Below are 25,320 nucleotides of genomic sequence, written 5' to 3' on the forward strand. Positions count from 1 at the left end.
TTTGGGGTTCCCATTATGGGATCCATCGGAAATACGGAAAAATGGGACATGAAAATGGGTTAAAATTTTGACCCTCGTATAAAAGAAATATTGGAATGTAGGTTATTAGAGAATTCAACCACAAACTCATAGAGGTGTGCCACTTCGAAATCGGAATCCAATTACCAAAGTTAGGGAATTTTGAAGTCTACTTTTGGGTTCCCATTCTGGGAGCCATTGGAAATACGGAAAAATCGGACATGAAAATGGGTTAAAATTTTGATCCTCGTATGAAAGAAATATTTGAATGTAGATTATTTGAGAATTCAACCACAAACTCATAGAGGTATGCCACTTAGAAATCGGAATCCAATTACCAAAGTTATGGAATTTAGAAGTCTAGTTTTGGGTTCTCATTCTGGGATCCATTGGAAATACGGAAAAATCGGACAAATGGGTTAAAATTTTGACCCTCGTATAAAAAAAATATTTGAATGTAGATTATTAGAGAATTCAACCACAAACTCATAGAGGTATGCCACTTCGAAATCGGGATCCAATTTCCAAAGTTGTGGAATTTAGAAGTCTAGTTTGGGGTTCCCATTGTGGGAGCCATACGGAAAAATCGGACATGAAAATGGGTTAAAATTTTGACCCTCTTATAAAAGAAATATTTGAATGTAAATTATTAGAGCATTCAACCACAAACTTATAGAGGTATGCCACTTCGAAATCGGGATCCAATTAACAAAGTTAAGGAATTTAGAAGTCTACTTTTGGGTTCCCTTTCTGGGAGCCATTGGAAATACGGAAAAATCGGACATGAAAATGGGTTAAAATTTTGACCCTCTTATAAAAGAAATATTTGAATGTAAATTATTAGAGCATTCAACCACAAACTCATAGAGGTATGCCACTTCGATATCGGGATCAAATTACCAAAGTTATGGAATTAAGAAGTCTAGTTTGGGGTTCCCATTCTGGGATCCATTGGAAATACGGAAAAATCGGACATGAAAATGGGTTAAAGTTTTGACCCTCGAATAAAAGAAATATTTCAAAGTAGATTATTAGAGAATTCAACCACAAACTCATAGAGGTATGCCACTTCGAAATCGGGATCAAATTACCAAAGTTATGGAATTTAGAAGTCTAGTTTGGAGTTCCCATTCTGGGAGCCATTGGAAATACGGAAAAATCGGACATAAAATTGGGTTAAAATTTTGACCCTCGTATAAACGAAATATTTGAATGTAGATTATTAGATATTTCAACCACAAACTCATAGAGGTATGCCACTTCGAAATCGGGATCAAATTACCAAAGTTATGGAATTTAGAAGTCTAGTTTGGGGTTCCCATTCTGGGAGCCATTGGAAATACGGAAAAATCGGACATGAAAATGGGTTAAAATTTTGACCCTCGTATAAAAGAAATATTTGAATGTAGATTATTAGAGAATTCAACCACAAACTCATAGAGGTATGCCACTTCGAAATCGGGATCTAATTTCCAAAGTTGTGGAATTTAGAAGTCTAGTTTGGGGTTCCCATTGTGGGATCCATTGGAAATACGGAAAAATCAAACATGAAAATGGGTTAAAATTTTGACCCTCTTATAAAAGAAATATTTGAATGTAAATTATTAGAGCATTCAACCACAAACTCATAGAGGTATGCCACTTCGATATCGGGATCAAATTACCAAAGTTATGGAATTAAGAAGTCTAGTTTGGGGTTCCCATTCTGGGATCCATTGGAAATACGGAAAAATCGGACATGAAAATGGGTTAAAGTTTTGACCCTCGAATAAAAGAAATATTTCAAAGTAGATTATTAGAGAATTCAACCACAAACTCATAGAGGTATGCCACTTCGAAATCGGGATCAAATTACCAAAGTTATGGAATTTAGAAGTCTAGTTTGGAGTTCCCATTCTGGGAGCCATTGGAAATACGGAAAAATCGGACATAAAATTGGGTTAAAATTTTGACCCTCGTATAAACGAAATATTTGAATGTAGATTATTAGATATTTCAACCACAAACTCATAGAGGTATGCCACTTCGAAATCGGGATCAAATTACCAAAGTTATGGAATTTAGAAGTCTAGTTTGGGGTTCCCATTCTGGGAGCCATTGGAAATACGGAAAAATCGGACATGAAAATGGGTTAAAATTTTGACCCTCGTATAAAAGAAATATTTGAATGTAGATTATTAGAGAATTCAACCACAAACTCATAGAGGTATGCCACTTTGAAATCGGGATCCAATTTCCAAAGTTGTGGAATTTAGAAGTCTAGTTTGGGGTTCCCATTGTGGGAGCCATTGGAAATACGGAAAAATCAGACATGAAAATGGGTTAAAATTTTGACCCTCTTATAAAAGAAATATTTGAATGTAAATTATTAGAGCATTCAACCACAAACTCATAGAGGTATGCCACTTAAAAATCGGGATCCAAGTAACAAAGTTATGGCAAATCTCTTCAACTGCACTGACCACCTTTAGCCGTTTTTGGTGTTTTTCTTTAATTTTTAAATTCCGCACGAACACCGCCAATTTCTTTTTCTTTGGGCCGCGGCTAACGGCGTTTATCGAAAATTCACTCGCGAAATCTGGTATTTTTTCTGGTATTTCCTTACCTCATCTGAGTACCGCGCTGAAAAACAGACTCGACGGAAAGCCTTTGCCGCTGAGGTTGATCTAACGGAGGTAAGCTACTTTTGGCTCCATAGAAATACACGTGTAGAAAAGAGACGGGAAAAAGTCGCTACAACTCGCTGCAGTGGGAAATGGGACCGCACACGCATATCGATTCAGTATTCTGGTGTTCTATTCAGTATTTTTTTTACGAGTTTCGGGATTGCAATGGCGCCGTATTAAGGACAATGTTGTTTGTGCAGAGCCACGGAGCACTTCAACGGTTCGCAACACAGCAAATCATCTCATCTTGAAAAAAAACATTGCTATGCTATGGGTAATGGATGTAATCTTAATGAGCCTTCCACTCTTGATCACCTTGACGGGACGATTGGATATGGAACTCCGGTGATGGACATCATACTCCCGAAGGAGTCCCCAGAACTTAGACACAAAGTCAAGCTTATTTTCAGGGCCAATGAACTGCAGATGAGAGTGGCGGCCCTAACAAATCCTGCTTAAAAAAAAAATCCACTGACCACTATTTTTAGCTGCATCACAGCATGACAATTTCTCTTTATGGACTTCATGTTCTTGTTCAGGGTTCTTCATGGCTGTTTGCTAGTGCACTTTCATCTTTACCGTCATCCGAATTGATCGTCTTGAAGGTCAGGTTTTATTCTTCTTGCGGTCAGGCGCATGCTCTTCGCAATTCAACGGAGTATCTTTGGTTCTTACCTGACGTGGTATTTTTCGATTAGAAAAAATTAATTCAGGACAAGTGTCTACCAATTTTGTGAATATCAAATTTTGCAACTAGATAGGGCTGCTGCGTCCTTTTTTAATTTATTTCTTGCTCTTCGTGAGCGTCATGTTCCTACGGCTTGTTGAGGGTTCTTCATGGCCGTTTGGTAATGCACTTTCACCTACATACGAATTAATCTTCTTGAGGGTCAGGTTTGATTCTTTTGCGGTCAGGCGCATGCTCTTCACAATTCAACGGATTATCTTGGATTATTACCTGACGTGGCATTTTTCGATTAGAAAAAATTAATTCAGGATAAGTGTTACCAGCCTCAAACCAATTTTATTAATATGAACGGAGAAATAAATAATACTGAACTGACAGGCGTCAAATTTTGCAACAACTCTAAAGGGCTGCTGCGTTCTTCTTGCATTTTTTACTTGCTCTTCGTAAGCTTCATGTTCCTACGGCTTGTTGAGGGTTCTTCATGGCCGTTTGGTAATGCACTTTCACCTACATCCGAATTAATCTTCTTGAGGGTCAGGTTTGATTCTTGCGGTCAGGCGCATGCTCTTCGCAATTCAACGGAGTATCTTTGATTTTAACCTGACGTGGCATTTTTCGATTAGAAAAAATTAATTCAGGATAAGTGTTACCAGCCTCAAAGCAATTTTATTAATATGAACGGAGAAATAAATAATACTGAACTGACAGGCGTCAAATTTTGCAACAACTCTAAAGGGCTGCTGCGTTCTTCTTGCATTTTTTATTTGCTCTTCGTAAGCTTCATGTTCCTACGGCTTGTTGAGGGTTCTTCATGGCCGTTTGGTAATGCACTTTCACCTACATCCGAATTAATCTTCTTGAGGGTCAGGTTTGATTCTTGCGGTCAGGCGCATGCTCTTCGCAATTCAACGGAGTATCTTTGATTTTAACCTGACGTGGCATTTTTCGATCAGAAAAAATTAATTCAGGATAAGTGTTATCAGCCTCAAACCAATTTTATTAATATGAACGGAGAAATAAATAATACTGAACTGACAGGCGTCAAATTTTGCAACAACTCTAAAGGGCTGCTGCGTTCTTCTCCTTGCATTTTTTACTTGCTCTTCGTAAGCTTCATGTTCCTATGGCTTGTTGAGGGTTCTTCATGGCCGTTTGGTAATGCACTTTCACCTTCATCCGAATTAATCTTCTTGAGGGTCAGGTTTGATTCTTGCGGTCAGGCGCATGCTCTTCGCAATTCAACGGAGTATCATTGATTTTAACCTGACGAGGCATTTTTCGATTAGAAAAAATTAATTCAGGATAAGTGTTATCAGCCTCAAACCAATTTTATTAATATGAACGGAGAAATAAATAATACTGAACTGACAGGCGTCAAATTTTGCAACAACTCTAAAGGGCTGCTGCGTTCTTCTTGCATTTTTTACTTGCTCTTCGTAAGCTTCATGTTCCTACGGCTTGTTGAGGGTTCTTCATGGCCGTTTGGTAATGCACTTTCACCTACATCCGAATTAATCTTCTTGAGGGTCAGGTTTGATTCTTGCGGTCAGGCGCATGCTCTTCGCAATTCAACGGAGTATCTTTGATTTTAACCTGACGTGGCATTTTTCGATCAGAAAAAATTAATTCAGGATAAGTGTTATCAGCCTCAAACCAATTTTATTAATATGAACGGAGAAATAAATAATACTGAACTGACAGGCGTCAAATTTTGCAACAACTCTAAAGGGCTGCTGCGTTCTTCTCCTTGCATTTTTTACTTGCTCTTCGTAAGCTTCATGTTCCTATGGCTTGTTGAGGGTTCTTCATGGCCGTTTGGTAATGCACTTTCACCTTCATCCGAATTAATCTTCTTGAGGGTCAGGTTTGATTCTTGCGATCAGGCGCATGCTCTTCGCAATTCAACGGAGTATCATTGATTTTAACCTGACGAGGCATTTTTCGATTAGAAAAAATTAATTCAGGATAAGTGTTATCAGCCTCAAACCAATTTTATTAATATGAACGGAGAAATAAATAATACTGAACTGACAGGCGTCAAATTTTGCAACAACTCTAAAGGGCTGCTGCGTTCTTCTTGCATTTTTTACTTGCTCTTCGTAAGCTTCATGTTCCTACGGCTTGTTGAGGGTTCTTCATGGCCGTTTGGTAATGCACTTTCACCTACATCCGAATTAATCTTCTTGAGGGTCAGGTTTGATTCTTGCGGTCAGGCGCATGCTCTTCGCAATTCAACGGAGTATCTTTGATTTTAACCTGACGTGGCATTTTTCGATCAGAAAAAATTAATTCAGGATAAGTGTTATCAGCCTCAAACCAATTTTATTAATATGAACGGAGAAATAAATAATACTGAACTGACAGGCGTCAAATTTTGCAACAACTCTAAAGGGCTGCTGCGTTCTTCTCCTTGCATTTTTTACTTGCTCTTCGTAAGCTTCATGTTCCTACGGCTTGTTGAGGGTTCTTCATGGCCGTTTGGTAATGCACTTTCACCTACATACGAATTAATCTTCTTGAGGGTCAGGTTTGATTCTTGCGGTCAGGCGCATGCTCTTCGCAATTCAACGGAGTATCTTTGATTTTAACCTGACGAGGCATTTTTCGATTAGAAAAAATTAATTCAGGATAAGTGTTACCAGCCTCAAACCAATTTTATTAATATGAACGGAGAAATAAATAATACTGAACTGACAGGCGTCAAATTTTGCAACAACTCTAAAGGGCTGCTGCGTTCTTCTCCTTGCATTTTTTACTTGCTCTTCGTAAGCTTCATGTTCCTACGGCTTGTTGAGGGTTCTTCATGGCCGTTTGGTAATGCACTTTCACCTACATACGAATTAATCTTCTTGAGGGTCAGGTTTGATTCTTGCGGTCAGGCGCATGCTCTTCGCAATTCAACGGAGTATCTTTGATTTTAACCTGACGAGGCATTTTTCGATTAGAAAAAATTAATTCAGGATAAGTGTTACCAGCCTCAAACCAATTTTATTAATATGAACGGAGAAATAAATAATACTGAACTGACAGGCGTCAAATTTTGCAACAACTCTAAAGGGCTGCTGCGTTCTTCTCCTTGCATTTTTTACTTGCTCTTCGTAAGCTTCATGTTCCTATGGCTTGTTGAGGGTTCTTCATGGCCGTTTGGTAATGCACTTTCACCTTCATCCGAATTAATCTTCTTGAGGGTCAGGTTTGATTCTTGCGGTCAGGCGCATGCTCTTCGCAATTCAACGGAGTATCTTTGATTTTAACCTGACGGCATTTTTCGATTAGAAAAAATTAATTCAGGATAAGTGTTATCAGCCTCAAACCAATTTTATTAATATGAACGGAGAAATAAATAATACTGAACTGACAGGCGTCAAATTTTGCAACAACTCTAAAGGGCTGCTGCGTTCTTCTTGCATTTTTTATTTGCTCTTCGTAAGCTTCATGTTCCTACGGCTTGTTGAGGGTTCTTCATGGCCGTTTGGTAATGCACTTTCACCTACATCCGAATTAATCTTCTTGAGGGTCAGGTTTGATTCTTGCGGTCAGGCGCATGCTCTTCGCAATTCAACGGAGTATCTTTGATTTTAACCTGACGTGGCCTTTTTCAATCAGAAAAAATTAATTCAGGATAAGTGTTATCAGCCTCAAACCAATTTTATTAATATGAACGGAGAAATAAATAATACTGAACTGACAGGCGTCAAATTTTGCAACAACTCTAAAGGGCTGCTCCTTCTTCTCCTTGCATTTTTTACTTGCTCTTCGTAAGCTTCATGTTCCTATGGCTTTTTGAGGGTTCTTCATGGCCGTTTGGTAATGCACTTTCACCTTCATCCGAATTAATCTTCTTGAGGGTCAGGTTTGATGAAATTGGGTTAAACCTTTGACCCTCGTATAAAAGAAATATTTGAATGTAGATTATTAGAAAATTCAACCACAAACTTATAGAGGTATGCCACTTCGAAATCGGGATCCAATTAACAAAGTTAAGGAATTTAGAAGTCTACTTTAGGGTTCCCTTTCTGGGAGCCATTGGAAATACGGAAAAATTGGACATGAAAATGAGTTAAAATTTTGACCCTCGTATAAATAAATATTTGAATGTAGATTATTAGAGAATTCAACTCATAGAGGTATGCCACTTAGAAATCGGGATCCAATTAAATATTTGAATGTATATTATTAGAGAATTCAACCACAAACTCATAGAGGTATGCCACTTAGAAATCGGGATCCAATTACCAAAGTTGGGGAATTTAGAAGTCTACTTTTGGGTTCCCATTCTGGGAGCCATTGGAAATACGGAAAAATCGGACAATAAAATGGGTTAAAATTTTGACCCTCGTATGAAAGAAATATTTGAATGTAGATTATTAGAGAATTCAACCACAAACTCATAGAGGTATGCCACTTCGAAATCGGGATCTAATTTCCAAAGTTGTGGAATTTAGAAGTCTAGTTTGGGGTTCCCATTGTGGGATCCATTGGAAATACGGAAAAATCAAACATGAAAATGGGTTAAAATTTTGACCCTCGTATGAAAGAAATATTTCAATGTAGATTATTAGAAAATTCAACCACAAACTTATAGAGCTATGCCACTTCGAAATCGGGATCCAATTAACAAAGTTAAGGAATTTAGAAGTCTAGTTTTGGGTTCCCATTCTGGGAGCCATTGGAAATACGGAAAAATCGGACATGAAAATGGGTTAAAATTTTGACCCTCGTATAAAAGAAATATTTGAATGTAGATTATTAGAGAATTCAACCACAAACTCATAGAGGTATGCCACTTCGAAATCGGGATCCAATTTCCAAAGTTGTGGAATTTAGAAGTCTAGTTTGGGGTTCCCATTCTGGGAGCCATTGGAAATACGGAAAAATCGGACATGAAAATGGGTTAAAATTTTGACCCTCGTATAAAAGAAATATTTGAATGTAGATTATTAGAAAATTCAACCACAAACTTATAGAGGTATGCCACTTCGAAATCGGGATCCAATTAACAAAGTTAAGGAATTTAGAAGTCTACTTTTGGGTTCCCTTTCTGGGAGCCATTGGAAATACGGAAAAATCATACATGAAATTGGGTTAAAATTTTGACCCTCGTATAAAAGAAATATTTGAATGTAGATTATTAGAAAATTCTACGACAAACTCATTGAGGTATGCCACTTAGAAATCGGGATCCAATTACCAAGGTTATGGAATTTAGAAGTCTAGTTTTGGGTTCCCATTCTGGGAGCCATTGGAAATACGGAAAAATCGGACATGAAAATGGGTTAAAATTTTGACCCTCGTATAAAAGAAATATTTGAATGTAGATTATTAGAGAATTCAACCACAAACTCATAGAGGTATGCCACTTCGAAATCGGGATCCAATTTCCAAAGTTGTGGAATTTAGAAGTCTAGTTTGGGGTTCCCATTCTGGGAGCCATTGGAAATACGGAAAAATCGGACATGAAAATGGGTTAAAATTTTGACCCTCGTATAAAAGAAATATTTAAATGTAAATTATAAGAGCATTCAACCACAAACTCATAGATTTATGCCACTTCGATATCGGGATCAAATTACCAAAGTTATGGAACTTAGAAGTCTAGTTTGGAGTTCCCATTCTGGGAGCCATTGAAAATACGGAAAAATGGGACATGAAAATGGGTTAAAATTTTGACCCTCGTATAAAAGAAATATTTGAATGTAGATTATTAGAGAATTCAACCACAAACTCATAGAGGTATGCCACTTCGAAATCGGGATCCAATTTCCAAAGTTGTGGAATTTAGAAGTCTAGTTGGGGTTCCCATTGTGGGAGCCATTAGAAATACGGAAAAATCAGACATGAAAATGGGTTAAAATTTTGACCCTCTTATAAAAGAAATATTTGAATGTAGATTATTAGAAAATTCTACGACAAACTCATTGAGGTATGCCACTTAGAAATCGGGATCCAATTACCAAGGTTATGGAATTTAGAAGTCTAGTTTTGGGTTCCCATTCTGGGAGCCATTGGAAATACGGAAAAATCGGACATGAAAATGGGTTAAAGTTTTGACCCTCGTATAAAAGAAATATTTGAATGTAGATTATTAGAGGATTCAACCACAAACTCATAGAGCTATGCCACTTCGAAATCGGGATCAAATTACCAAAGTTATGGAATTTAGAAGTCCAGTTTGGGGTTCCCATTCTGGGAGCCATTGGAAATACGGAAAAATCGGACATGAAAATGGGTTAAAATGTTGACCCTCGTATAAAAGAAATATTTGAATGTAGATTATTAGAGAATTCAACCACAAACTCATAGAGGTATGCCACTTCGAAATCGGGATCCAATTTCCAAAGTTGTGGAATTTAGAAGTCTAGTTGGGGTTCCCATTGTGGGAGCCATTAGAAATACGGAAAAATCAGACATGAAAATGGGTTAAAATTTTGACCCTCTTATAAAAGAAATATTTGAATGTAAATTATTAGAGCATTCAACCACAAACTCATAGAGGTATGCCACTTAAAAATCGGGATCCAAGTAACAAAGTTATGGCAAATCTCTTCAACTGCACTGACCTCCTTTAGCCGTTTTTGGTGTTTTTCTTTAATTTTTAAATTCCGCACGAACACCGCCAATTTCTTATTCTTTGGGCCGCGGCTAACGGCGTTTATCGAAAATTCACTCGCGAGATCTGGTATTTTTTCTGGTATTTCCTTACCTCATCTGAGTACCGCGCTGAAAAACAGACTCGACGGAAAGCCTTTGCCGATGAGGTTGATCTAACGGAGGTTAGCTGCTTCAGCTACTTTTGGCTCCATAGAAATACACGTGTAGAAAAGAGACGGGAAAAAGTCGCTACAACTCGCTGCAGTGGGAAATGGGACCGCACACGCATATCGATTCAGTATTCTGGTGTTCCATTCAGTATTTTTTTTTACGAGTTTCGGGATTTTTTTGAGAACGAAATGCATTTGAACTGCAATGGCGCCGTATTAAGGACAATGTTGTTTGTGCAGAGCCACGGAGCATCTCATTTTGAAAAAAACATTGCTATGCTATGGGTAATGGATATAATCTTAATGAGCCTTCCACTCTTGATCACCTTGACGGGACGATACTCCCGAAGGAGTCCCCAGAGCTTTGACACAAAGTCAAGCTCATTTTCAGGGCCAATGATCTGCAGATGAGAGTGGCGGCCCTAACAAATCCTGCTTAAAAAAAACATCCACTGACCACTATTTTTAGCTGCAGCACAGCATGACAATTTCTCTTTATGGACTTCATGTTCTTGTTCAGGGTTCTTCATGGCTGTTTGCTAGTGCACTTTCATCTTTACCGTCATCCGAATTGATCGTCTTGAAGGTCAGGTTTGATTCTTCTTGCGGTCAGGCGCATGCTCTTCGCAATTCAACGGAGTATCTTTGGTTCTTACCTGACGTGGTATTTTTCGATTAGAAAAAATTAATTCAGGACAAGTGTCTACCAATTTTGTGAATATCAAATTTTGCAACTAGATGGGGCTGCTGCGTCCTTTTTGAATTTATTTCTTGCTCTTCGTGAGCGTCATGTTACTACGGCTTGTTGAGGGTTCTTCATGGCCGTTTGGTAATGCACTTTCACCTACATACGAATTAATCTTCTTGAGGGTCAGGTTTGATTCACAATTCAACGGAGTATCTTTGATTTTAAAGGGCTGCTGCGATCTTCTCCTTGCATTTTTTACTTGCTCTTCGTAAGCTTCATGTTCCTATGGCTTGTTGAGGGTTCTTCATGGCCGTTGGGTAATGCACTTTTACCTTCATCCGAATTAATCTTCTTGAGGGTCAGGTTTGATTCTTGCGGTCAGGCGCATGCTCTTCGCAATTCAACGGAGTATCTTTGATTTTAACCTGACGTGGCATTTTTCGATTAGAAAAAATTAATTCAGGATAAGTGTTATCAGCCTCAAACCAATTTTATTAATATGAACGGAGAAATAAATAATACTGAACTGACAGGCGTCAAATTTTGCAACAACTCTAAAGGGCTGCTGCGTCCTTCTCCTTGCATTTTTTACTTGCTCTTCGTAAGCTTCATGTTCCTATGGCTTGTTGAGGGTTCTTCATGGACGTTTGGTAATACACTTTCATCCTCACCTACATCCGAATTGATCTTCTTGAGCAAATGTTTCATGGTCTTTTCGTCCTCAACTGATTTTAAGTCTGATGAATTCATGGGTTCAGACGCATGCTCTTCGCGATTCAACGGAGTATCTTTGATTTTTAACGGACGTATCTGTCTACAGGCTCAAATCAGAGTTATTAATATGAACAAAGAAATATATCGTACGGAGCTGTCAGGCGTCGTGAATAAGCACATGAAGTCCGCGAAGAGAAATTTTCAGTGAGTTTTTATTTTTAAACAGGATTAGTTAGGGCTGCCACTCTCATCTGCAGATCATTGGCCCTTGAAATAAGATTGTGTTGGTGTCCAAAATCTGGGGATTCCTTTTGGAGTATGATGTCCTTCACCGGAGTTCCGTATACAAACGTCCTTTCGTCTCGCCAAGTTGATCAAGAGCGAAAGGTTAATTATGATTACATGCGAACAAATTGTGGCAATAAAAACAGATATAAGCCCGTTAGAAAATCAATAGCACAAAAGCAAGAGATGATTGCTTTAAAATTGGAATACGCATCGAAGATTCTCAAAAAAATCGCATTATGCACTCTGGTTTTGCCATACGAGAGACTAATGGGAAAACAGAAACATTTACAGCGCTGTTACGTGCACAAATTTTCGGTCTTTTTATGCCTTCTAGTGCTTTTAAAATTTGGCTTAAGTGAATGCACTAAAAACACTTTCTTCTACCTGGGACATCTAGTATGCCCTTTTACTCTTTGAGTAACGGGTATAATAACGGTTTTTTTTACTATGTGGCAACCCTAAATATTTTAGCGGCCTCTCAACGCCAACTAAGTGCCAATGGTTGTTGCAAGGGCAAAGTGGCGGGAACTAATTGGCAATGTTTACATTTATACCACTCCTGAGAAAATAAACGAATATAGTATTTAGAATTAATTTTAGAGTTTTACACAAGATACCCTTTTACTATTTGAGTAACGTAAATTAAAACAAGGGAGAACGCTATAGTCGAGTACCTCGACTATCAGATACCCGTTACTCAGCTTAAGGGACCAAAGGGAAATGGAGATATGCAAGCAGCAAAGCGAGATTTAAATGCGCCACCTACCGGCGGAAGACAGATTTTAGCGTTGTGGGCGTTAGGGTAGGCGTGAAAAAATCATTATTCAATAGAATAAGTTAGCCGCGCACTTTGCTCTCTCTGAGCGCCGGCAGTGCTTTTTTCTTTGCCTAAGTTCGGCCGGCAACTATTTACATACACACACATACACGCGTAAAAACATTTTGCATTATCTGGCTCTGACGTCATAGCTTTTTTTCTTGGGAGGGTTGTGGGCGTTAGAGTGGGCCAATCGATAGGTATTGACAAGACTAATACATTTCAGTTAAAATTTTCTACCTAGCATAAAAACTGTAGGAGCCACAGTTTAGGGCGGTTTGTGGGCGTTAGAGTGCGCGTGGCAGTCCACTGAAACAAACTTGCGCTGCGTAAGACGCTCAGGAATCTGCACGCCAAATCTCAATAGCCTAGCTCTTATAGTTTCCGAGATCTCAGCGTTCATCCGGACAGACAGACGGACAGACGGTCATGGCTAGATCGACTCGGCTAGTGATCCTGATCAAGAATATATATACTTTATGGGGTCGGAAACGCTTCCTTCTGCCTGTTACATACTTTCCGACGAATCTAGTATACCCTTTTACTCTACGAGTAACGGTTATAATAATAAGATAAATCAATGAAATAACAATAACTTAAGAGTTAAGTACTTTCTATATCAATAACAATTTTAAGTATTATAACATACATTAATAATAATATAGTGACGTGTCTGCACTGCGATTTCTCAAAGAACGAAGCCGTTCACAAATAAACAGAATCGCCAATTTCGGCTTTGATTAAAAACGATACAGAAGCTCGAGATCCCGCAATGCAAACAAACAAAGAAAATTGATTAAGTCAGAATGTCAACAATAACGTAATTTCATAAACGTAAAAATCCAATAAGATCGCAAAATCTAATAAAACCGAATTATGTAAAAATAAACAAAGAAGTGTCGATCGCATCATCCACTTGCGATTGCGTCACCTAATGCATTAACAGTAAATTCTAAGACGCAAACCGAGGTCTTATTCTAACCAATTCTGTAACATACAATTAGTCTTTTTCCAACGTTCTAATAAAGAATAACCAACAAATATAAAAAATCTGATTTTTTATTCGGGCGAAGAACGACTCATGTAAATATATATATCTTCTTAAGATGAATGATTTACCTTGGTTCTATTACCATCATTGTTAGCGTTTTATTTCCATTTAATTAATGTCCTCAGAACTCAAGTCTTGAACCAACGCCGAAATTTCATTTATTACGAATTTCTCGATGCTCCCCGCCTTGATTTAGTGGCCAGACACAATTTGGTTTGGCAACAATTGTTGGACATCGGCCCTAATGGAAATTCGCAAATAAAACCTTCAATCCTTTCAATCACGTTCGTCCTTCATGCTTAGCCTGAAATTAGAAAACAAGTCGACCTTGACCCGATGACCGTTGGCTGGATTAATTTGAAGCTCCTGTACCCTTTAGCCAACAGAAGTGTGCAGTTAAAAGAAATGTCAATTTTCAGTGTTCGAGTATTTCTTTCATTTTATTTTTCAATTTCTGAGAGCGTGCAGCGGTATTTCGCGACCGAGTTATTTTTTGCTACCTAAAAATTAAATCCGCGGGTCGAGGCAGGTGGAAGCACTACAATTTGGCGTTGCTGTTTCTGGATAATTGAAGATATAAGCGGAATTCTGAAAAATTTTGGATGGACTTGCCAAAATGCGGGTGAAATCTGAAATTTTTTAGTATTAATCCGAAGTTCAAAAAAAAGAAAAAAAAGGAATAGCCCACATGTTTTTAGTATCCGAAGGCAGAGGAATTTGGTTGTTCCGCAAAAAATGGAAAACGGTGCAAAACTCAATACAATTTGGACGCTAGCATTTGGAATGGTTTTTAGCGCCAAATGATTATTTCATTGCTATGAATTGTCATTATATGAATGAAAAGGCTTTGGAAAGTCAAAGATAAGAGGAGTGAACTGCGAATTCATATCATCTTGACATAGCATCCTATAACTTCGGCAAGCCGAAGTTTTAGCACCCTTGCAGGCTTTGCCAAAATTAATAAAATGAAGCGAAACCAAAGTAGCAAGAAACATTCCCCAAATGGCAATATCATCACAACAGGATATGTTGAAATTTTGTACAATGTACATTTGTATGTATTTGAAAAGATTAATGGCAATATGTCAATATGATAAACATAGATGTCCGATCGATGTTGATCTGCATTCATATATTTCAGTATGTCTGTGAAAGTTGTAGATCGCTAGCTTTTAAACTGATCTCGCAAGCAATATTGAAATGAACGGACATGGCTATGTATATCGACTTCCCCAGTGATCTCGATCAAGAATATATACATACACTTTATAGGGTCGGGAACGACTCGTTCTCTGCGTTACAAACATCTGACCAAAATTATTATACCCTCTGCAAGTGTATCACCAGTTTAAAAATAAAAGTATCACTGATTCTTTTATGAACCTCTATAGGTTGAGTGCCGCAATTGTAGTAGGAAAAACTGCACTACCATCATTTAAACCGCCTCGCTTAATAAACACTACGCGGCTTTAAAAATTTGTTTTCCTCTTTGCTGTTAACGATTGTATAAAAACAATTAACGTTTGTCAATCGCGGGTTCTTTTTATCAAATAGTGTGACCACACTAAAGTACCTACTTTTAGAAATCAGTCATCCCTGCTAAATGAAATTAAATCATTTGAGTATCTCTATCGCATAATCGGGGTCTAATTTTATTTTACGTTTTTGAAAATTCGCTAGGTGTTATATGCTTAGCTCTTTCTACAGTATAAAAGCCCACTCTGATGTCTATGTTAGTGCGAATACAATTATTCCCGAATAACCGGCAGGATAGATTATCGATAGTTGCAGATAAGTAATCGGTTTTGCCATCCCTGGTAATTCCGCGTCTTGGACAATAAGTAAATTTTAACATCTACTCTACCATGGCTAATAAGATTTATAATGGCGAGAATTTCAAACACATTACGGGTGACGAAGACGAAAATAATGAAGACCTTCTGGATATCGACGAGGATCATCTAATAATCGCAGAGGAGGAGACGAGCAACAAGGCTTCTAAGATCGAAGGAGACGTGTCTCCGGATGAGGATTGCCAAGGCACTGGAGGAGGTCTTGCTGTTCTGATGGCCGCTATTGACTCTTTCAAAACAGCAAATGGATGTATTTCCGACGATCCTATTACCCCAGAGCCCGAAGAACCCGCAGCTGATTATGCGGGAGAGAGTCCATTTGCAGAACCAAGCTATCCCCCTTACAATGTTATAGCCACTGAACGTTTTTCACATCCTTCTGAAGAAATATCCCTAGTGTCACGGCTGATCCGGTTTTACAACCAGAATATCGTTTACCAGGCGTATTCGCCGCCCTCGATCCCCGGATTGCATGCCTGCAATTGCTGCCGCCGACACAACCGCATCCTGCTGAACTACTTCGGGTTCGATATGGTCGAAGTGGCCTGCACCCTGCTGAACTCGGCAGCTGCTCAAATGGAACCCCCTGTAATCGTGGACGACGCTACGGTGCAATCCATAGCTTGCGGTCTGTCCGCGGCCATGGACTTCACGGCCAAGGAGGGGACTCCCCTGATCGGACGCCAGGGCGTCGGTCGCCTGGTGGCCTCCATTATCGTGGACAGGGAATCGGGCGTCCTTATGGCTTACGCCGTGGCCCAGTTGGTGCCCCAGGCTTTGATCGATGACAACACCGGCGACATTGTTGGCATGATGCTCCATCAGGTAACTCGTGGATTCGGCATCAACGAAAACTGCCGTATCATCATCACCGAAAACACTGGACCCGTTCTCTTAGAGGTGAACCAAATTCCAAACGAATAGCTTCCTTAAAAAGTATTCAACCCTTTTCACTGTCTGTTTATTTAAAAAATTATTGAAAGCCAATATGGTTCAGCTTTGCCTTTTGCTTTAAAACTCATTAGTTAAGAAGTTCTGTGAAATAGGTCCTATAAGAACGATTTTGGTATTTGATAAGTTTTTAGATCGACTAAAAGTTTTTAGCTTTGGTAATCTTTATTTTGAATGTAATGAGCTTAAAAGACGAAATTTTTGTTACTCTAACGTAAATTTTAAAAGTTTTAAGTTTCAAATTATTACTAGAATTTTATAAAAACAGACAAAAAAAGGAATGTATACCTACCATATGAATTTCGCTGACTGAGTCGTTGAAAAGTCCTACTTAAGTCATTGAATTATAATAAGTTATTGCAAGCTGTAGTTTTAATAACTTATTGGATAGTATTCGTGCTACATGACATGATTTTAAAAGTGGAAGAGAAAATGAATTATTTTGAAAGATGATGCCAATCGCTGATTTTAAAAGTGGAAGAGAAAATGAATTATTTTGAAAGATGATGCCAATCGTTAATAGTATTTATAAAAACTAATATTTGGCATAGTACCTAATTAACCCACTTTTCTATACAGAACAAAAGGACAAAACTAAATTGTCTCATTTTATACTTACCGTAAAACCCAAAATGATTTTCCTAACAAGGCCCAAAGGTTGAGTCGTTGAAAAGGCCTCATTAAGTTATTCAATTTTATTATTTTATTGTATGTAATGCAATAAATTTGTCAGTTAAAGTTTCACATAGTTCTTAGTTTCGTTTACATATGTATGTGTAAGTATTTCCTTTCGTTATTAGTCGGTACTTAACAATAAACTTTGCTATATCATGAGTACACGTGAGTTCGAGTGTCTGTCTTTAAAAAGTAATGTCCACACCTCGCTTCGATTCCGGGACGTTTGCGTGTAATGCGATTTATTTACAATTTTTCGGGGTGTTGATAATTACACGTATGGCGTCTATACGTTAATCGAGTTAATGAAAAACACTTAAGAGCTTAGAAATGTATTTTGATTTCGATTTGTATAGTACTTGCTATGGTCATATACGCCGCTTAAATCTAACAAAGTTTCATTGTTTCCACACTCAGTTTTATGGGGTGTCCAATGGGTTGTTGGTGGCTTTTTAGCGGGCAAATAAAAGGCTGAAAGTTAAGTGTCAGGGGATGGTTGGAAGTGGGCGTGGGAGTGGGAGTGGGTGGAGGGCTCAAAGGCGGTTAGCCGCAGACCGCGAGCGTTTGATGCATGCAAGCCGGAATGTGTTAATTGTCCACACCCGTGAAAAGAATCCCTGTTAAATTAACCCCCACCTGCCCTCCCCCGCTGTAATATTGACCGCAGAAATTTATTTCCGTGGCTTTTTTCTCGCCCATCTGCAGAGAGTGTTTGCGTTTGCATTTGCTTACATCTGCTTGCGGTCTACTTGGCCCAGGATCAGTTCGTTAAACGCTCAAAGGCGAGCGCATCAAGTATACGCAGGGTGTGACAAACGGCGCCTTGGGAGGTTCGCACACATAATTAATGCCGCTTTGAGGGCATTGTTTGGGCGGGAGGATGTTTGTGTGTGGCCTGCACCTAATTGCAATTAAGTTGACGCTGCAGCCTCAATTTCCACGTCGCAGCAGAGGGAGCGGAGACAACTTTAATTAATTTCAGACGATTTTTATGGGATTTGCCGTGGATCGGGAGTGTGTGTAATTAAAAAGGACGTTAAGTGGATAAATAAATACGAGCCGGGCCTGCGGGTTCGCGATGCACACGATGTTTACATTTTGTCCGTTTGATTTCGTTTTATTTATTTCTTTGGCCGCCTTCAGCCTTTGTCTCCTGCCCGCCTGCTATTTGTTTATTTATTTTATATATTTATTTGTATCGTTTAAATGCAATTCATTAGTGTTTGGAATACGTCTCTGGTTGGATTCTGCCATTTATATTATTTGTATATTCAATTAATTTACATTTTGTTGAACGATTTCGCAATAGAGTTATATACAGTTCGCGATTCAGTCCGCTCAATTCAATAAATTTACTTTCGTTATCAATTAAATTGTTTTCGCTTGCATTTCTGTTGTTTTCTGCTGGATGTCCGTTCCGATCAATGCATGTATTTGCTATAATTTTTTGTTCCTTACGCAATTATTTACTTTATGAATTTTGGTTTTTCCCGCATGTTTCGAGCTTGTTCGTGAGATAAGAGCACATAAAATAGAGTTCCATAAATTGGCTATGCAAATGTTTGCGATGTCGCCCATACATACATCGGATAGTTCATATTTGTGAGTGTTCTGCTTGCCAAAGATAATGTTAAATAAACTCCTTGGAAATCATACAGAACTTCTCCGAATCCGGGGACGGCCTATTCGAGGGTATACAAATTTTCGGGAGAATTCATCGGCAAAGGAAGTTGGATATTCCTCGACCAGAAACGAGGTCACCGACCAGAGTCCGGTATTTGCTAAAAATAATAAATATTCAAAATCGTCCGGCATCCGTGAGTGAGAGAGAGGGGAGAAAGTGTGCGAGGAGTGCGGGAGATATGGCTAATTGAAAAGTTCAGGATGTCGCCACATGGGAAGGAGACTGCAAATGTTGTTCCAGACTCAAATTGCCATGCAAATGCATTCGAGTTGAATTTTTCCAAAAACGCATTCGTTTGATGGCAGGAATTTACCAGACCCCATCGGTTCCCTCTTCCTTCCCGGTTCGCTCATGCGGTCCGAATGGATTCAGGATATCGATGCAATTTCACATCGGACTGCATAAATATTTACGGTTATGCATTTATGCAAGCTTACTCGGTATTTTCCACAAAACAGAGCCCCGCATCCAAACCGAAAAACCCAAACAAAAACTACATAACAAAGTCAGTTAGGAGTCTGCCTAAGACTAGGGGCTTACTAACTAGTTCGCTTAGAGCCGGTAGAACTTACGATTAGCTGGGGCTCGGGGTTCTCGAAACTGACAGCGGTAATCCGGGGATTACGGAATCATCCTCTATATGTATTGGTTATTAGTTAGTGGATAAAATCAACTAGCTTACAACATGCACTCAATTATTACGTTTATCTCTCTGTTCATCTCGCATTTGCTATTTGGGTCTATCAAATTAATTTGGTTTTATACTTTTTACGTTGGCAGAGTGTTGGGGTTCCCATCTTCTCACTTTCTAGTAGCTGCTGTGGCGCCTGCCCTTCAGTTCGGCTTGGTGGCAGTGACATGTCATGTGCGGTGGCCCACTCCGATGATGATGACACTGAGTAGGAGAGCCAGGATGCTGAGGGCGTAGGCCCGGGTGGTGGCTGCCGATGAGGTGACCGCCGAGGCCGACGATTCGCCTACGAAAATTCAGACAAAAAATCAAACATTGTGGCGAGTGGTCTCCCTAAACAGTAAAAAACTATATTCAAAATAAAAGGACATAAAGGAAAATTTTAAAAATATTTTGGATAGTCTATATAGTGTTTAAAAGCATAGAGCTAACATAAAATAATTAGTGTGATCTAACCCATATAAGTTTTATGCCACAACAAATTTTTAATGAAAAACTTAATTTGATTGGCATTAGGTAATAGTTTCGATGTAATTTATTATTATCTTATCACCATTCCTTAGTTATGAATACCATGGTTAATTCATAATTATATAAACTAATTTTGACTTAGTTAAAATGCGAAAGTAACACTGTTTAAAGACTTAAATTACTTTAATATTGGTATTTTTTGAGTGGAAATTCCCGCTCTGCTACTCACCATTTATTATGTTCAGCGTTACGGTCGCACTGGGGCTATTCGACGGGCTACATGTGTAATTGCCAGTATCGCGCTTCTTGGCCGACTCAATGATTAATGAGCCAATCTGCAGAAGAAGAAAAACACAGGCTCGTACAGTCGCAGATTCAAGTGCCCGAGGAAAAGTTCGGAAAAGAAAAAGATAAACACAGGCATTTTTATTCGGACATGGACACACGTATTCCAAATATTGGGCATGTGCCGGAACTGACTTTTTGCGGCGTTTCAGGGGAACAAAGTTATGGAGGCAATTAGGCGAAATGCGACAAAACTTAAACTTTTGGGGAGCAATATTATAATATATCTTGCTTGCCTGCAGCAGTCAAGGATCCATTGGAAACTGAGAGTAATTAAATAAAAATCAACAAGGGAGTTTTTGGGTCGTGGCTAAGTAAAAGAAGCTCTGAACTACTGAAAACGAAAATGTTTTTAGCTTAAAAGTAGTATTAGTATTTTTGACAAGATTTATAAAGAAAAATCAATTTAACTGTTATGAGACTAAAAGTTTTGTAAATTGTAGGTATTATGAAATTAATAACCCAAATGTTTAGAGACTAAAAAGGTTTGGTAAGTCTCCAACAAATGTTTGTAATTAACAACATTGGATGATTTTTGTATTCTGTTCAATGCTATCTATAAAATTAAAAGAAAAACAGAATTTTGTTCTTAGGACCCTTTGATATATAAAATATATTTATGAAACATTAGCACACAAAACTGAAATTATGGTTTGTTGAGAAGCAGTGCTGGATACTTTTTTTTTCAAATTTCTTTACTTAGTGCATTGCAATATAAGTACACTTAAATTAGTCCTTACATTTATCTTGATAAATCAAATAAATAATTCCTTAATTACAGCGAATTTCTCGCTGTGCATTTACCGTGCTCTGGCCTTCTCCGGAGGCCTCCGGCAGGTTGGGATCCAGTTGCGTGCGGTGGCGGCGGGAGTCGGCCGCCAGTTGCTCGGCGCCGTGGTACCACATGATAAACGTGGGCGGCTCCAAGGCGCCGCGCACGATGCAGCGGAGCACCACGTTGCTGCCCGCCTTCACGTAGCGGTCCGGTTCTCCCAGGATCTCCGTGCGGGGAACTACAGGATGCGGAACGGGGCAGAAAAGAGAGAGATGGAGAGTACATAAGTGGAAGTGGCGAATTCGGCGCTCCGAAATTGTGTCATTTCGCTAATCTATTGAATTAACAGCTGCGAGTCACGTCGCACACGTAAATCTGGCTGTGGCAGAGCGGCACTCCGCCTCCGAAGAAAATCCACTTTTCAATTTTTCACTTACTGATTCCAGCATGAACTACCACCCCCCAGATGTTCTGGCGACCCGGGCCCGGGTGATTTTTTGGCCAACAGACACGCACATGCATAACAAACTAAGAGTTGTGTCAAACAAAAATGGAAGAAAGCAGCAAAAAAGCGCCGAATAGAAAGAACACACAACGAACAAGTTGGAAATGTTGGCGCATACATTTTCACACGACCTTCCCCCGGAAAAGTGGGGAAAACCGGGCGTCTTCATTTGCTAGGGCGACGTGGTGCGACGTGAGCTGTGAAATTTGACAAAATCACGTATACGGCGAGTTTTCACTGCTGTTACACAAAAATGTGCAAAATGAGTGCGCCGAGAATTTACACAAAATGCCCGACTATGCCCCAGAGTATCTGTGTGGGCCTTCAGTTGTGTAGTAGTGCTGCAACTGTGGAACACGCGCCACGTTTTGGTTTGACACCAAACTGTGTCAGCTTGTCAAAATCGTCATGTTGTTGCATGTTAGTTTTCCAGCTGCTTGACTGGAGATTCGCGACACAGCAGCAAAAAATATGCAAAAAGAAAAAGTGGCAAAAAATACATATAGCAGCTGAAGCAGCAGCAAGTGCAATGTTATTAGCAACCGTTCTACTTTATCACCCACGCAACTTGGCTCTGGGGATATCACCGCCCGGTGAGAGAATAATTTTCCAGTCAGCAAATTGTGACACGCATACGGTTCTAATTAGGTCAACGGGGGGTGAAAATGGTCTAAAAGTCTGCAACATTAAACAAGTTTAGAAGTATGATGTATTCTTTTTGTTTTATTCACTGCTTACTTTTAGATACCTAATGTGACACTTAAAAGTATTTTCAAAACACACGTAATTCCCTGCTACATTTTGCTCCTTAAAATATCTAATTAAATAACAAAATTATATTTAAAATGCGCTTCGTGATTAATCGCCTATGCCTTAATCACAGCATACCTTTAGACACCTAAAGTGGCATTTAAAAGTAATTTCAAAACACAAGTAATTGGTGTGACACCCTAGTAAACTTTGCTCTGTAAAATACTTAATTTAATTAGAAAGTTACATTTAAAAGGCGCTTCCTGGTTAACCGCAGCCTTTATCAATCATTTACCTTCGCCATTCGGAAACCATTACCCATTAAAACCCCCAATTCGGTATCAAATAGGCAATCGCACGGACTCATTTTCAAATTAATTTAATTAACAACATCGATTCCCGAACTATTATGCTTGGACCTTAGAAATAATTCTGAAAAGAAAGCAGCTGAATGAAAACCGCAGAAACAGAAACCCGAAAACTTTGCGAGCAAACTAAAGTTGACCACACTTTCAGCTAATTCGCCGAGCACAAAGGGGAATGGCATTGGTTAAGAGTGTCAAGCGAATTGCAGCAACTTAAATTAATTGAGTTTATGGAGAAATGCTTTTAGGGAAATTAGTTGAGGGGAGGTGCGCAGACATCGCAGGGAATATTGTCACTTTTGATAGTGAGATAAAGTGCGATCCCAAAAAAAATAATAAAGCCAGAAGAAAACCCCAAAATTGGCTTTGGCCAACAAGATTAGCAGCAAATTAAATAAGCAGACCGAGCCATCCGAGAATGAATACGAGAACAGGCAGGGAATGAAAAGCCCAAGCCCAGGAGATGAGATGAGCTGAACAGAAAGCGAGTCTCATAAAACCAAATCTAGTTTGTCGTTCAATGATGCAGAAAAAAATATATTCATTCATTCGGCATTCATGTGTGCGTGGCCACCGTGGGTGTGAATGCCTCTTTTCGGCGCGAAAGGCTCCCCCATTCAAGTAATAAATATAAATCTGCCGAGTTTCCCGGGAAAAGTTTAAAAGATTATTGCATAAGTTTGCAGCTAAGCAGACTTGATGTTTTTCGGAGCATTAACAACGATTTGGCTCCATTGTGCTGCCCATTTCGGTGACCTAGAAACTTGAGTAAATGAACCAAAACCAAAGGAACTGACATTTTAACCAGCAACAAAGCAAACAAGAGTCTCCATCCCGGTCCCCAGTTCCCCAGCTTCTCCATCGCCCCGCCGGCCCTGTTAACATAACAAATTGACCGAAAACTACGAGCCTATTACCCCATCTTTGGCTCTGCACCCGAATATGGCCCAGAAATCAAGCAGCAGGCAGGCAAAGGCCAAAGCCTCAACATAAAATCCATTGCCAAAGACTCGGAATCGAATTCATTCAGTGCCAACGGGTGGTGGTGGGTCAAGGCGGGTGATTTGGGTGTTTTCGGGGGTGATTTTGGGGGCCTAGAAGTGGGTGGTGCAAAAATCGACAACATGCAAAGGGAGTTTAGCCGTTTGCACAGACAAAACGATGCAATAAATACAAATTACATGGCAAAGGCACAAAATCAGCCAAGCAGCGAGACACCAAAAAGGGGAGTGGGAAAACTGGCAGGAAAAAGTGCTGGGAAAAACTGGCAGGAAAAACTGCAAAGGGGTGGTCAGGGGCGGGGGCGAATAGGTGCTGCCGATAATGGTTATGGCCAGCTGAATTGGGAGAAAAGGAGCAAAGGAAACGGAAGGACCACGCACACCCAAATTCAACTTCAAACAAACAAAGGCCGATTGGACCACGACGGGGAAATGGAAATGGCAATGGATGAAGGCCAAACGACTGCAAATAATGGTTATGCAGAAGGAGTTGGGGCACCGGGCGAGAAAGAGACGGATCGGCGAATCCCTGCCGGGCATGAATAAAAATCCTTTGCGCTTAAACTTGTCGTTAGATTAACGCAAATGTGGCCGCGCATACGAAACTCAACTGGGCGAATATTTTTGGCTCCAGATGGATACCTGTTGGCTGCCACGTCCTCCGCCCATTCCCGATTTCTCCAAGGAAACACTCAAAAAATTTGATTTGGAAACAAAGAGTCAATTAGGTGTATAACAAGAAAGAAGACTAACTTCGGCAAGCCGAAGTTTCTGACCACTTTCAGGTCGTTCCCTTGGGAGCTTTGTATATACAGAGCTTCCCGACTTTAGAAAACTAAGAAATAATCACAGCTGTATTAATATAATGTTCCAGTTCAATTTTCTACCGTATAAGTTTTACATAAAACGAAGCAAAGCGCTATTTCTATAATTTGGACATTATTTTTCCGATCCTATCTATAACGGTTGCCCAATTTTTATTAAATAAAATTCGTAATTCGTATTTATTTAAAAAATGCCTATATACCGGAGTAGAAAAGTGTATGATCAAAAACAAGGAAGAACGCTATAGTCGAGTACCTCGACTATCAGATACCCGTTACTCAGCTAAAGGGACCAAAGGAAAATGGAGATATGCAAGCAGCAAATGCGCCACCTACCGGCGGTAGACAGATTTAAGCGTTGTGGGCATTAGAGTGGGCGTGGCAAAGTTTTTTTTAAATCAATCGATAGGTATTGACGAGACCAATACATTTAAGTTAAAATTTTTTATCTAGCACAAAAATTGTGGGCGCCACAGGCTTGGGCGGTTTGTGGGCGTTAGAGTGGGCGTGGCAAACTTTTTTTTAAATCAATCTATAGGTATTGACGAGATTAATACATTTCAGTTTAAATTTTTTATCTACCATGAAAATTGTGGGCGCCACAGACTTGGGCGGTTTGTGGGCGTTGGAGTGGGCGTGGCATATTCGCGTAATAAGCTTGTGCTGCGCTCAAGCCTACGGAATCTAAATCTGAAATCTCGTTTCTCTATCATTGATATTTTCCGAGATATCCGCGTTC

The 25,320-nt window shown here is 39.4% G+C and overlaps 2 protein-coding genes across 2 annotated transcripts in view; one reads left to right on the forward strand and one right to left on the reverse strand.

Moving 5' to 3' along the window:
* Window positions 1-15,556: 15,556 nt before the first annotated feature.
* Window positions 15,557-16,468, forward strand: LOC119560156. Its single transcript, XM_037873511.1, has one exon. It carries the CDS (start codon window positions 15,557-15,559, stop codon window positions 16,466-16,468), a length of 912 nt encoding a protein of 303 aa, XP_037729439.1.
* A 707-nt stretch (window positions 16,469-17,175) lies between these two features.
* The window catches only part of LOC119560084 (hemicentin-2), a 78,260-nt gene continuing 70,115 nt past the window's right edge, over window positions 17,176-25,320 (reverse strand). Inside the window, exons 6-8 of the mRNA XM_037873401.1 lie at window positions 21,166-21,374; window positions 20,246-20,351; window positions 17,176-19,831 (exon numbers count right to left, since the gene is read on the reverse strand). Coding sequence (XP_037729329.1) covers window positions 19,716-19,831; window positions 20,246-20,351; window positions 21,166-21,374 — 431 coding nt within the window. The 3' untranslated portion in view covers window positions 17,176-19,715. The remainder of the gene's footprint in view (window positions 19,832-20,245; window positions 20,352-21,165; window positions 21,375-25,320) is intronic.

This window comes from Drosophila subpulchrella, unplaced genomic scaffold (assembly GCF_014743375.2).
Source record: "Drosophila subpulchrella strain 33 F10 #4 breed RU33 unplaced genomic scaffold, RU_Dsub_v1.1 Primary Assembly Seq354, whole genome shotgun sequence".
Taxonomy (NCBI): Eukaryota; Metazoa; Arthropoda; class Insecta; order Diptera; family Drosophilidae; genus Drosophila; species Drosophila subpulchrella.